The following is a 14,038-nucleotide window of genomic DNA, read 5'->3' as shown; positions in this document are numbered from 1 at the left end:
AACTCAACTCTTCAGTGGAAGACTCTGGTGGATCAGCACAGGTCTGTGTTCACACACTTATTTCTACCAATGAATCATTCAAAACAGTAAGACTTTTTAACTTTTTTAATTTAACTTTTATTACATAATAAAATAGAGACTCTGGGCTTAACACAGTAGGAAGCATCCCCCAGATTGCAAACGCTTGTTTTGAAGAGAGGTCTGCAGAGGTCACGGCTAAATAAAGCATGAGTAATAATAATATTGAGCCTAATCTGTTTAGATCAAAAAGTGACAAAGATGACATTTACAGGCTTCACTTTTCAATGTCTTGCCTTTAGCTGAAGCTGCTGTTATACAATAAAAAAGTAAAGATGAATTGTGGACTGAATCCTATCTTTTCATCAATACATGGAATCTGTTCTTTGTATTAATTCTCTGGGGTTAACGTCACTGAACAGGAACTAAACAGATGTGCATCTAAGGATTCCAAGTGTGAACCTTTGGTCGTCGTCGCTCTAAATAAAATCTTTCTGCTCTGTACTGAATGGAAAGGTGGACAGAGGAGGGCAGGGTAGGACAAGAGAGGAAGAGCAGAAACAAACAAACCCATTCAAACTGGAAAAGCTTAGCGGAGACACAAAAACACCAACACTACAGGTAACTGTCACTATTAACACAAAACAGGCTAAAACAAACACTGAAGGGTTAAGCATCTTGCCCAAAGTCATATAATAGAGTTCTCTAAACATCCAATCCATCAATAAACTAGACTGTCCTGATGACCTATTCAACTGGACTTAACACAACCATAATTAAAATGCCTCTATGTAGAAGAAAAAAATACTGCATTAAATTCCACTCTGAAGTGAAAAGAGGGTTTTTAATATACTATACAGCCAAAATGATCCTTGCCACTGGAAGAACAAAACTCGTTGCATTTTTTATTACTTGGAAAAAACTTATTTAGGAATAAGTATAGTTTAATGGCTTTTACCCTAAATAAAAATGAACAGCTAACAATATTATAATTAACATAACTTGTAACTCAGAGAATTATGTCTACACCAATGACTTCCATGGAAATATTCTTCTGGAGCCTTTCATAACGGTTTGTTTAGTAAAATTTAGATCAATACATGCAAAGGACAAAATGTGGGACAAAGCAATAAATCTTCCCAGTAAAAATGTGAGCGTACTTGAAGCTTAATTTAGAAAGTCCTCACACACAAAGCAAAAACCTTCATGATATTTTTCTACTAAAGCTGACTTGTGTTCAGACTTGGAATTACTTATGTAGTACCCTAACTGATTTACTACAATGTAGAGAAAATGTTTAAAGTAGAAAATTGGAAAATCACTTTTAAAATGTGGCATTTGTGCTTGCTACTTTTATTGCAAACACTTAGGATTTCTTCTGTAATGAAAACAGTTTATTCACGGAGAGTTCTGTAAAAATGTTCCAAAATTTTTTATTTTTTTAACAAACATCATATTAACAAAGCTGCTTATTTTTAAAAAGAGTCAAAGGTGGTTAACAAGTCTTTGCTGGTTAACAAGTCAAGTGACAGATAACTTAGGTGAAAACAGGAATTTTTTTTACAGAACATTAAGAAATGTGTAAAAGACAAAATGCAAAATACGCTAAAAACTGTCAAGGAGGTGCTAAGAGAGCTGGGAGAAAATAATGTCACATAAATTATAGAAGCACAGTTTCAAAAAGAAGGGAGATGGTCACTAACCCAACCTAACCTAACAGACAGGTTTTAGACAGGTCCAAGACAAACAAGGCTGCTCAATCTGGCAAAGGGTGCGTCACTGAAGAAATTTTAGCCTGGCAATGAGAGAAGATCCCAAATTATATTGCTCTGGAAAATGAACGGGAAGGGTGACTGTGGAGGCATCGAGCATAAATGATTCTTTCAGAAACTGTGCAAATGGGAAAGAAAACGCAAAAGGGAAAAGTAAGATACTGTGGTGAACTGAAACCAAGGGAAAGAGGATGGAACGCTTGCTCACACGTCTCCTTAAGGGGAGGGAAGACTAGATTATGCTTTGTTTGGTAGTCTGTGGGAAGGAAAGAAGAGAAACGAAGGAAATGAGGAGGAGGAAGAGGAGGATTCAATTTACGGAACAAGGTTTTGAAAACTGGTCGGAGGGAAGGAGTGAACAGGAAGTTTAGCTTCAGAACAGAGCTGGGACATCAGTACCCCTGACAAAAGCAAGGGGAGGACGCGCAAAGACAGACCTGAGACTGCTGCTGTGCAGAGAAAAAGCAGAGGATGGTGTAAGTCTGACTGAAGAACCCCTTCATGAATCAGATTCCTATAAGCAATTACAAAACAAAGATTTTATTTTATTAACAAACTCATCATACCCTAAACAAACTGTTTATTTTTAAAAAGAGTCAAAGGTAAGAGGACTTTTAAAAATATATCATTAAGTCTTGAGAATAAATATCAGGGAACAGAAAAGGGAGAGAGAACCTTTTTCTCCAAAAAAGTCTCAACTTCATCTTTCTACCTGTAACAGAAATTTCAGGACCTGAAAAATAAGAGTCTGAAAATATTATTACAGAAGAAACAAGGCTTCCTTCCTCATCTTCCGCACACATACAGCTCTGCAGAGGGCTCTATTTTGTACTTGCTATCAATCCTGAGAGGAATCAAGGGCACCGTGTGGTGGGATCCCGGACCAAACAGGACTCTGAGAAAAAAGCAACAAGGAATGATCACAACAGCTCCATTTACTGACTGCTTAGCCTGTGCCAGATGCTGCTCCAAGGGCTATTTGTATTAACTCATTCAAAATTCACAACAGCCCTTCAGGTCGGAGAGAAGTACCCCAACTTTACAGATGGGAAAATCACAGTGAGAAAAGTACCTAAGAACCTCTGAGCAGTATGGGACCCCAGAGCTCAGATTAATTCCTAGGCTAGAGTGTGTATCATATGAGAAGCCCTGAGGCTGAAATGAGAATATGTGGCTTCAAATCTAAGGAATACTACCAGCTACTAACTACTACCAACTAGGCAGCTGACCCTAGATGTAGAAATCATGTTCCCTAGTCTCAGATCCTCATCAGAATAATGATCTGCCCTGTGTAATCCATATGCTATTTGTGAGAATCAGAGACAAGTGCTTTTATAAACAGCAAACATATTAGAAAACCGCTGCTCGGAGAAAGGTAAATGGCTGAATGCCAAGGAATTGATGCTTTTGAACTGTGGTACTGGAGAAGACTCTTGAGAGTCCCCAGACTGCAAAGAGATCAAACCAGTTAATCGTCAAGGAAATCAACCCTGAATATTCATTGGAAGGACTGATGCGCAAGTTGAAGCTCCAATACTTTGGTCACCTGATACGAAGAGCTGACTCACTGCAAAGACCATGATGCCGGGAAAGACAGGGCAGGAGGAGGGGGTGACAGAGGATGAGATGGTTGGATGACACAAGCGACTCAATGGCCATGAGTTTCAGCGAACTCTGGGAGATAGTGAAGGACAGGGAAGCCTGGTGTGCTGCAGTCCATGGAGTCGCAGAGAGTTGGGCACGACGGAGTGACTGAACACCAAGGTAAAATGCATGTGGTATTAACAACATCATTTCCTGAACCTGATCAGAAATTTTCATACCATGATTTTACATTGCCATGGCTCCCAGGCAGAATAAACAACTTTTAAAATGAAGACTTACAATTGTCTTCTGCCAGCTTCTCTTACTAATTCACTTAGTAATAAAGATGGTTGAGTTACTTAATGGGCTCAGTAATTGTGTTACTCACCTGCAAAGTGGAAATCGCAAACACTGCTACATGACTGCTGGGAAAATCAACGGAAATAAAACCTGTGAAGCTTCCACCATAGCCCCTGACACATGAACAGCAGCACTGGTGGCTGCTTCTGTTGCCAGCACTCAGCAGTCACAAAACAACCCCCAGACTGAAAGGGTATGCGTAGGTCTGTGCAGTGAAATCACTCCAAGGCTCTTCCACACATCTAGACTGTGGCCCCTCTCTCTCCCGCATCCATGCTGCACTTTACCTGCTAGTGTTAAGAGCCACAGTGTCTCTGATGAAACTGTAACAAAGTTAAAGCAGTATCTTTACCTCCTCGCTCCCCTAGTGACCGCTTTCCCCCTTCACTTCTCTCAGTCAAAACCTGGTCGACCTCGAATGGTAGAACTGTAATGCCACTCTTCCAATCAATCTAACACTCATGACGTTTTCTACACTCATACTTGAATTTCTAGACATCTTGTTCCTGGGGTAACTTTTATTCTTTCAGTTGCTTACAAGGGTTCAAGACAATGTCAATATACAATGTTTTGTTACATATCTTTGTTTTAAGACAAGCATACTGACCTTGAGGTGAGACTGAAGGAAACGGCAAATCCAGGAAGGAAATGTGAAAGAGAAAAGTTAGAAAGTGTTAATGAGGGCAGTATTCAGAATTCGCATAATTCACAGACACAGAGGAAACATACAGCACAGGATTAGAGAAAGGAAGGGAGACACACAGATTCGGCACAGACACCAAAAGTGAGTAACTTCAGACTTTCAACAAGTGTATTTTCATATTAGATTACACCATTGTAAACTTAACATAAGTTTCTAAAGGGATGAATTTTGTCTAAAATTCACCATTTCCTGGGGCAGGAAAAAGAAAAAATAATTTCTTAAACACAAAGGAAAAGAAGGGAAGGCCAGCTGTCGCTCCCCTTCCTGTTTGAGTATTAATAGCCACCTGTGATCTAATGACATTAGTCAGCTGGGGTTTATACACACCCGTCTTAGAACTGACAACTCCTTTACCCATCCCGGCCCATTTCTTAGACCCAACTTATCCAGGAGAAAAGCAGAAAAACACAGAAATTATTCTGTAGAATTCAGAACTCTCATTCATTTGGAAAATTTGACATAATTTTCTCAAATGTGAAAATAATGTTTTGCTAATTACACCCATTATGTCTCACTTCAAATCTATCAAATCTGTCCCCCAATGGTGCAATCTAACAGCAGTAATGAAGATGTGGCTCTACGAATACCAGCTCGTTTCTGATACCGCTCAACAGAGATGCAAAGTAGTCACGCTTCATATTCCTAACCAAGCACAAACCCCTAAGGTTCATTATTGCTTTCATAGTCATAACAACAGGCAGCTTTCTCTTTTTAATAATTAATCAATTTCACTGAAAGTGGCTTCTCCTCCAAACACTTAAGACTCTTAAGAGCCAGGGCCATCCAGCTTGTCGTCAGGACTGAAATTTTACTTTAAGAATCTAAAACGAGAGGTTTATTTCTTGAATGCCAGCACCATTTCAACTTGTGCTTTAATGTTTTCTAACATTTCAATACTAACATGAGTTTTAAAAAAACTCATTGTTAAAATAATGGAAAGGCAAGGATAAAATTTATGATTACCATTATATGAGAGAAAAACAAAAAATGAAAACAAAATTCCTCGCAACCACACGGTGAGTACACAGTGGATCCCGGAGAGGAATGCAAGTCTGCAGACACACCTCCTGGACATACTTTTATCTGTTCTCTGATGCTTACAGGTTCTTGAAAGGAATCTACAAAAATCCACGGATCTCTAGCAGAATGCAGACAATGTTCAAAGTCAAAGTGAGGTCAATCATTTATCTAAATGACTGTTCCCAACGATCTTTTATTTTTGTTGGTTATGACAGATTAAGTTAGAATAATTTTAAATCGACAATGACACTCACTGAGATCTCATACAGATGCAAGGCTTTATATGAAACATGGGAAAATCCCTGAAAAAAAAATTAAGCTTATTCTTGACAAGAGTGAGCAACTTTAAGGATCTTTTTACCTATTTTATAGTTCAGGAGTCATAGTTTATGTTGGCATCAACTTTTAGCTCTTGGGAAATAAATTTAGGAGGAAAAAAATCTGCATATAGAGTAACTATATATAATTCTAATGTTTACATTTTAAAGTGTAACACCAAAATTTCTATCACGACTGTAATAAATTATAAGGTGCTGTGCCCACAAGAAACTGTGGAAAGATGGCGTAGTAGAATTGACTATGTGAAGCTGTGTAATTTATTCTTCTTTTAAATGAAAATCAGTGAAATTCATCAAGGAGGAGGAAGAAGAAAGCAGGCTGGAGCAAGCAGGATCAGATAAAGAACAGTCGTCTCCAGTTATGACGCTCAAAGCATCTTGCTTTTCCTCTTTCATTTTTTAAAAACAACATCCATTCTCCCTCAAGAAAGAACACACAACCACCGTGTTCATTTTCCTTCTTTTCCAACTACATCAAGACCCAATACTGTCCTTCATGGATCAAAGACACATAATTATAGACTTTAAGGAAATTCTTTCAGGAATCTTTTCCCTCATTAATTGTACACTAATTTATGCCAAATCTACATAGAGCTTAAGTTCCTTCTGGGAGATTTCTGAAGACATTAAGCTGCATGATCAATTCAGGATTTCTTTACAAAAAACATATTTACAAATATGAAGACTAAAGATGTAGGTTTATATTTCCAGGTTATACTGTGCCACAGAGGCCTGAATACACTGTGATACCAAAATAAATCACAAACATGAAACCTACTTTCCCATGGAAAATGTCAAAACATTTTAGGTCAGCCTAAACAAAAAAATTTTCAGGATGCAGTTACAAAAGTCAAATACCTAATTCTAACAGTAAACACATTCCTTTGGCTACACACATTTAAAATGGAATACATGAGAAAATAATGTTGATTTGGAAATACTTTCTTTCATTCCCACACTCACTGAAACAATTTTATTCACTCTCATTGCAGACACCTTCAATTCACCAAAGAGAGAAGATGCACCAGTATGATTAAGAAATTAAAAATACATACCAATTAAATCATGCCATTATTTAGCCACGTATCCCAGTTTCAGAGATATTAAAATATAAAAATAAAACTTAGAACTGGTATTTTATTGTGACAGAAGAGTTTATCTACATGTTTGTTTAACATGAAGAAAAAAAAGTAACCCTACTGAATGCTATTAAATAAAACTATCTAATGCATATGGGTTTACTTATATTTTTACAGAAAAAAATTGTATGTGCAATTGTAAACATATTACAAACATATACAAGAAATGAACATAAGAATATTTTTAATATAACAAACAGGGAATAAAACTAGTATCTATTTAATGAAAGGTCTGAATCTGCAGGGAATAGGAAGATAAAATGTGGGATGATTAGAGAGTGAAATGAGAAAGGAGCCACATCGCTATGTTTCAACATACGTCTTCAATGGGCCCTGAACAATGTACAGTCCTGGGAGAGACTGAGACAGACACTATCAGAAAAGCACAGAAGAAGGAAAGAAATGATTACCTAAGGGAGGTCAGTAAAGCTTCCCCTCCGAAAAAAGATAACAGTTACAAAGGGTCAGATTCCCACAAATGAATAAGGGGAAAGAAAATTTTAGTCCATTTTCTTCACATGAAATTCAGATACTGGTAGGTTTTAAAAGCAAATAAAAAAACCACAAAAGGCCACATCCTCAAGCCACAAGGTTTAAGGGTGGCATGATGGGAAAACAACACCATCTTCTGGTTCAAGCTCAGTTCATCATGTTGATCTTAATCTACAGAAGTGCAGACTCTTCTCACCAAAACGAGGTTTAAAATTACAGCTTCAGCCATTTAGACTGTTAATTTGAGGGGCTACCTTGAGCCTGAACTCTGAGCAAACTACACTCTTGCTTTAAAGAAAAAAATCAAGGGGCTTTTCTGGTGGTCCGGTGGTTAAGATTTCACCTTCCAATGCTGGGGGTGCAGGGTTGCTCCCTCTCCCTGTCAGGGAGCTAAGACCCCCACATGCCTCACGGCCAAAAAACCAAAACAGAAGCAATAGTGTAACAAATTCAACGCCAGTCTGTGTCTGATGCAGGATACAGCATGCTTGGAGCTGGTGCATGGGGATGACCCAGAGAGATGTTATGGGGAGGGAGGTGGGAGGGGGGTTCATGTTTGGGAATGCATGTAAGAATTAAAGATTTTAAAATTTAAAAAATAAATAAATAAATAAAATTTTTTAAAAAAAAGACTAAAACAATAAAAAATTTTTAAATCAAGTAGCTCCAAATCTTATGAACGGATCATATATCAATTTTTTTTAATAAAGCCAGTTGTTTATAAATCAGAATGTATCAACAGTTCCCTTAGAAACATTATAAACACAGGTACTCTTGCTAGTCCACAAAATCTAATTTTAATCATGATGCAAAAGCCTAGAATTAATAATAGTTCTAGATGAAGTCGGGAAAAGACAGTTAGCAAAGGAAACAAAATTAACCATCACAAATAGAAAAACTAAGTTTCCTCCTAACTGTAAAACTATTTACAAGCCTGGCCCAAAAGAGTAAGTAAGTGTGTGTGTAAATAACACACAACCAGTCCTTGGTTCTCTTGTCTTTGTCAGAACAGTCACGGCAGCAGGACACTATCTTGCCTTTTCCTCTCCATTTTACATCTCTATGTACACTACAGTTCTAGGACCTAAAATGAGCAGTCTAGGATCCAAAATAACCTACTAACCTTCCATCTAAACATCCCCTCAAGCCATTATCATTTAATACTGGCCACAAAAATTAAAAGACTAGACTTGAGTCCGAAGTTCAACAAGAAGCCTTTTCTATAGTAATGCTGTACCCTGTATAACACTGTCAATCTCCAGGTTTGTTTTTTATTATTTTCTTACCTAAATTGATCTAGGCAGGCTACCCAGAACCACCAGGTGATGACTTTCTGGAAGTGTCAACCTGGCTAGGCCTCAGCGCCCCATTAATTTAATGCAACGCTAATCTAGATGTTGCTATAAAAGTATTTTACAAATATAATTAAAGCCTATAATCCATTTAAGTAAAAGAGATTACCTCAGATAATCAAAGTGGGCATATCTGAATCCTCTGGAAGGCCCTAAAAGCAGGCTTCCCAAGGAAAGAGAAGAAATTCTGCCCGTAGACCACAGTATGGCCCAGGCCTATGGAGTCTATTCTGCAGGTGGGCTCCTCCTCCTGACAGCTTTCCTGTACAGGTCTTAGACTTGCTTAGCCAGCTGCTGACAATCACACTAGACAATTCCTTGTAATAAATCAGATATATATATGTATGGTGGTTTAGTCGCTCAGTCGTGTCTGACTCTTTGTGACCCCATGGACTGTAGCCCACCAGGTTCCTCTGTCCATGGGATTCTCCAGGCAAGAATACCGGAGTGGGTTGCCATTTCCTTCTCCAGGGGATCTTCCCCACCCAGGGACTGAATCTGGGTCTCTCGCACTGAAGGCGGATTCTTTACCAACTCAGCCACCAGGGAAGCCCCTATGTCCCTTATATAAATAAATGTATGTATGTATCTCTTCTACTGGTTCTGCCTCTTTGGTTGAACTCCAACTGATACACAGCATATGACAGAATATAAATTCAGAAACAGTACTACTTAGATTCAATTGGGAAAAATATTTTCTATCTGCAGATGTATGGGCAGGCTTATTTAATCCTCAGTCGCTCAAGACACTGTACAACACTAAATCACCTGACAGGAGCGCCTGTTGTTTTGTAAGAGCAGTGAAAGGGGCTATTTTTTCCCTCAAGACCACAAAGAACATGTCTGAGAATTCTTTATGACTTAATCTAAACCTTTCAATGTTAGAGAATCCTATATAAGTACTAGGAAACTTTAAAAGAATAATAAGAATTTTCTTTAGGCAAATGATTGTAACAGCCTGTGTTCATTTTTGCACTTAGCAGGGTGCTGAATGCCTGTAAAAATGCATCTGCTTTCCGAACGAACTGGCATTTGGCATCACAGCTGCACCAGCGAAGAGGCAACTCCTTAACGGGCACTCCAGCAAAAGAACCACCACACAGACGATGGGCTTTGAACCAAGAATGAGACAATTACAACCAGCAACATCTGAGCCTTACCAGAGAGGACACATACTTAATCCACAAGGGGTAGACCTAAGAGGCACTGTTCAGCTGGACATACAACCGGCTGGTCCTGATTTCTGAACAAGCTGATGCCCCGGCAAGCCCCCAGAGGCAGCAGAACGGCAGCAGCAGCTCCTCTAGTCCAGAACTGTCACCCTACTCGACACTCACTTTCCCAGAGGTCCCAAGCCAAGCCCCCCGATGGTGCAGGGACGGAAGCCTGGCGTGGAAGGCACAAGGGGCGGGAGACTGGCATCCTGAGGGACACGGACACAGAGCCCAACCCCAACGGAGAGGGACCAGGGCAAGACAGGTCAAGAGAATGGTGAAGAGACTCAAACGACAGATGACAGGGAGACGGACACCCACACACAGGAAACAGTGGAAACGGCAACAGGAGAAGCAGAACCGTTAGTAAGACCGCGGGAGCCAAACACATGCATGAAATCTGGGAACAAAAGGCAGAAAATGGTTTCAATCGTCTTTCATTCCTGTCTTGAACTGTGCTGCTCAGTAAACAAATTACAGAGCCAGGGGCAACTGAGTTTTTTAGGACTGTATCTTTTCTTGGTAGCTAAAAAATTGTGTGTCAAATCTTAAAACAAGATTATGACACTGCATGACTCGAGGACAAAACTCTACAGTACATTACATTCTGCGGAAAGAGCAGATCATTAACAACTCCTTCCCCAAACGTGAAAAATGCAGTGACTAATAAAAGCTATTTGGTGTGCTCGGCATATAAGATAAAGATTTAATCCTATTTCTCACTCTCACTTAAATCACATTCACTCCCAAATCAGTACTGGGTCCAAAAATGAACTGAAACATTTTTCAAGGAAGCTATCTTGAATAGCCAGTGATAATTTCAATGTATAATTCTAATTTTTAAAAATCAAATTAAAAAAAAAGTTTATCAAGGAATTTCTTTTCTGAAATACTGAAATACATTTAGTGGATTTAGTGGGAAGTCATTATCCATAAAAAGTACTGGATTTTAAAATCTATGAAGATGAAGTAGTGCTGTTGATTTCAGGCTGATACAAAGGCAAAGAGAGGCACGTACTAGTCCAAGTATGCAAGGGGCGTGCATTTCCGTTTGGGGGGTAAAGATGAAGGGCAAACATGGAAGAAGACACAAAGAAATGTATAAAATCTAATCTTGAGACTCTGATAATTTATTAATTCTGACTTAAAGAACGTTATCCACCCATTTTCTCCGGACTTACTATCAAAATAAGAAGAAACAAACGAGTAATTGATCAGCTCGTGCCATTCATACTTTCAACTTTAGTGAAGAACCATGAGAGCTGGACTTTAGTTTCTTGAAAATCAAAATCCTACAGGTACAGAACAAAAGGAAAAAACGACTTCCAGGGGAAAATATCAAGTCTACCCATAACCCTAAAATTTAAAACTGAATAAACTACTTATGAAAATAGTGTATTACCTCTTGACATTCAAGAGCACAAAAATATTAAAACAAGTTCAAGGGAACCTCAGGATTAGTGAGTTCACACTGTCCTGCGAGTCTCTCTGTTCAGAATACAGTGATTAGCACAGCTCTATTGGAAGAATTATTTCTATGCACTTGTGAATTTATGTTAAATACATGGTGTAAAGGAAGAGGCCAAGAGGCATATGCTTTATCTTTGGTACAAAACACCCTAACAAGAGAAAAAAAAAAAGGCAAAGAAAACTCCCAGAGTGCGGTCTGGCTGGCTCTGTTCAAACAGAGGTCACTTTCAAGTAGTCAAAGGTAGAGCTCAGCAAACACATCCATGTCTCACAAACTGTCCTCAAAATGTCTCTCCTTCTAAGCCTGACCTGCTTTAACAGCTTGCTTCTCCACAACACAGAGTCTAAAAATTTACAGCCCAAAAGACCACTGGCTCAGAAAAAGGCCTGAATGAACTAAACAATACTAGCTGCTTGAACTTGAGGCTCATTTGCTCCTGAAATAGATAAAATAAAGGGATACTTCCTCTGTCCAATCAATGATACTGAAGTCCACAGCCTTCCCATCTACTCCTATTCTGTGTGGCCTTTTAGAGACTCATACTGACTTAGAATAAAATGGAGGCAATGAAGACCACCAGGCACTCAAGAATGTAAATTTGGAGAGGCAGATATATTGGAAAAACATGACCCCAAACCACATAGTTTTAAAACCATACTCACCCTTTCTAACACAGTGAGTCCCCGTTGAGCCTCCCTCTCCTTACCTTTCCAACTCAGCAATCTTCTTATCTTTGTCATTCTTCTCATTTTCCACCTCCTTTAAGATTTCCAAGAGGCGGTCAACTTCTGCCTGGGCCTTGCTGGATTCATCTTTGTACCTGGCAATCTCTCTCTCCAACTGCTGTATTCGATCACTCATCTCGGGACTGGCTCTGGCTTCCAATGTTGCCTCATGTGCCTACGAAGAAAATATCCAAATTCTATGAGACATGCATACAGTGGCAATGGGCAAACCAAGTCCCCAGAAGCCACTTATACTCCAGCGTAAACAGGACATTATCAAATCCCTAATAGCTAGTCTTTAATTTATAAGGTTTTCCTCTGCTTAAATGTTACGCAGACAAAACATTCATAATACACACAGAAATAATTCTATTAGAATCTGAACAAATTAGTTACTTCAAATAGTACACCTCTGAAACCTAAGCAGCGTATTAAAAACCAGAGACATTGCTTTGCTACAAAGGTCCATACAGTCAAAGCTATGGTTTTCCCAGTAGCCATGTATGGATGTGAGAACTGGACCATAAAGAAGGCTGAGTGCTGAAGAATTTCAACAATGAGCACAGCCTTTTGAATAAACATAAACACCAACCTTACACCAGTTATGGTTTTTAGCAAAAAGAAAATATGCCAGTACTAGTTCCTGTAAACCTACAAATTAGCTACAAAGTAAATCAAACAAGGGAAAACATGAAAAGAAAAACAGCAACGGTAGAAAAACAACTAATAAATCAAAGAAGGGGGAAATTGCCAACTCCTCTACCCAAATGTTTCTTACGAACCTAAACACAAAGTGTAAAAGATCATCAGAAATAACCAGCTGTAGAACTACCATGATAACAAGGAGATTAAAAGTGAACAAACAGAAAATGTGGGACTGTCATACACAGGTGAGTTTGGATTATTAGTGAACAATTAGTGCTCTTGATAGTTACTGTTCAGTTTTATAATCCTGAATACATCTGACAGTTTTACCGTCAATATTCTGGTATTCAATAGAAAATTATCTCCACTTGTTTAGTGATGGGGGAGGGGGGAAGTCAATTATCCAGTCTGAATTAATCTCAAAAAAAAAAAAAAAACCAGGATTTTTCTTCTTATTCAAAAGTAACTTTAAAATAATGGCTTTTCTTCTTTTCCTTAGCTTAAAAATATGACTTTATTTTTGGCATATCATAAAAAATGACTCACTATGAGTTTCATGCTGAATACACCCAATATATGGAAAGAGTGAGTGAGTGAAAGTCGCTCAGTTGTGTCCAACTCTTTGTGACCCCATGGACTGCAGCCTGCCAGGCTCCTCTGTCCATGGGATTCTCCAGGCAAGAATACTGTAGTGGGTTGCCATTTTCTCCTCCAGGGGATCTTCCCAACCCAGGGACTGAACCCAGGTCTCCCACATTGCAGGCAGATTATGCAAATAGAACACCACCCAAAGTGTCAACACCAGGCTTGACCCTTTCATCAGTAATTATATGAAGTGGACCCAGTTAATCAGAGTTGATAACTCAGAGATAATAAATATGCAAGTGCTTTGAAAACTACAAATGGCTGTATAAATATTACAGAGGAATAAATCAGTGAAACGGATAGTAAGTATCCCTACCATATTCTAATATTCACCATATGGGTGATTATCACTGTAAAATTATCTCTTTCCAGGAAGCCTAAAGCTAATGGGAGAAAAATATCAACTGAGATATTTTTACACTGTGGTCTTTTACATTTCTTTCTCTATAAAGGAGCTGCATATTTGAATCTTACTCTGAATTACTAATTTTCTAAGAGTTTGAGGACTCTAAGGAGTAAAGATATTAATGCTGCAAGAATTAATCAAGATACAAATAGTA

The 14,038-nt window shown here is 38.6% G+C and overlaps 1 protein-coding gene across 13 annotated transcripts in view; it reads right to left on the bottom strand.

The window, feature by feature from the left end:
* Window positions 1-14,038, bottom strand: part of ERC1 (ELKS/RAB6-interacting/CAST family member 1) — a 271,289-nt gene that overhangs the window by 155,153 nt on the left and 102,098 nt on the right. For 10 of the 13 annotated variants that reach the window (XM_018048685.1, XM_018048680.1, XM_018048683.1 and 7 more), the window contains 2 exons: window positions 12,170-12,363; window positions 4,342-4,353 (listed from right to left, as the gene is read on the bottom strand). In XM_018048685.1, the coding sequence (XP_017904174.1) occupies window positions 4,342-4,353; window positions 12,170-12,363 (206 nt within the window). The remainder of the gene's footprint in view (window positions 1-4,341; window positions 4,354-12,169; window positions 12,364-14,038) is intronic. The other 3 variants (XM_018048682.1, XM_018048678.1, XM_018048676.1) reach the window with 1 other exon arrangement.

This window comes from Capra hircus, chromosome 5 (assembly GCF_001704415.2).
Source record: "Capra hircus breed San Clemente chromosome 5, ASM170441v1, whole genome shotgun sequence".
NCBI classification, from domain to species: Eukaryota; Metazoa; Chordata; class Mammalia; order Artiodactyla; family Bovidae; genus Capra; species Capra hircus.
Note: the sequence above shows the minus strand (reverse complement) of the source record. Positions and strands in the feature narration are given on the sequence as shown.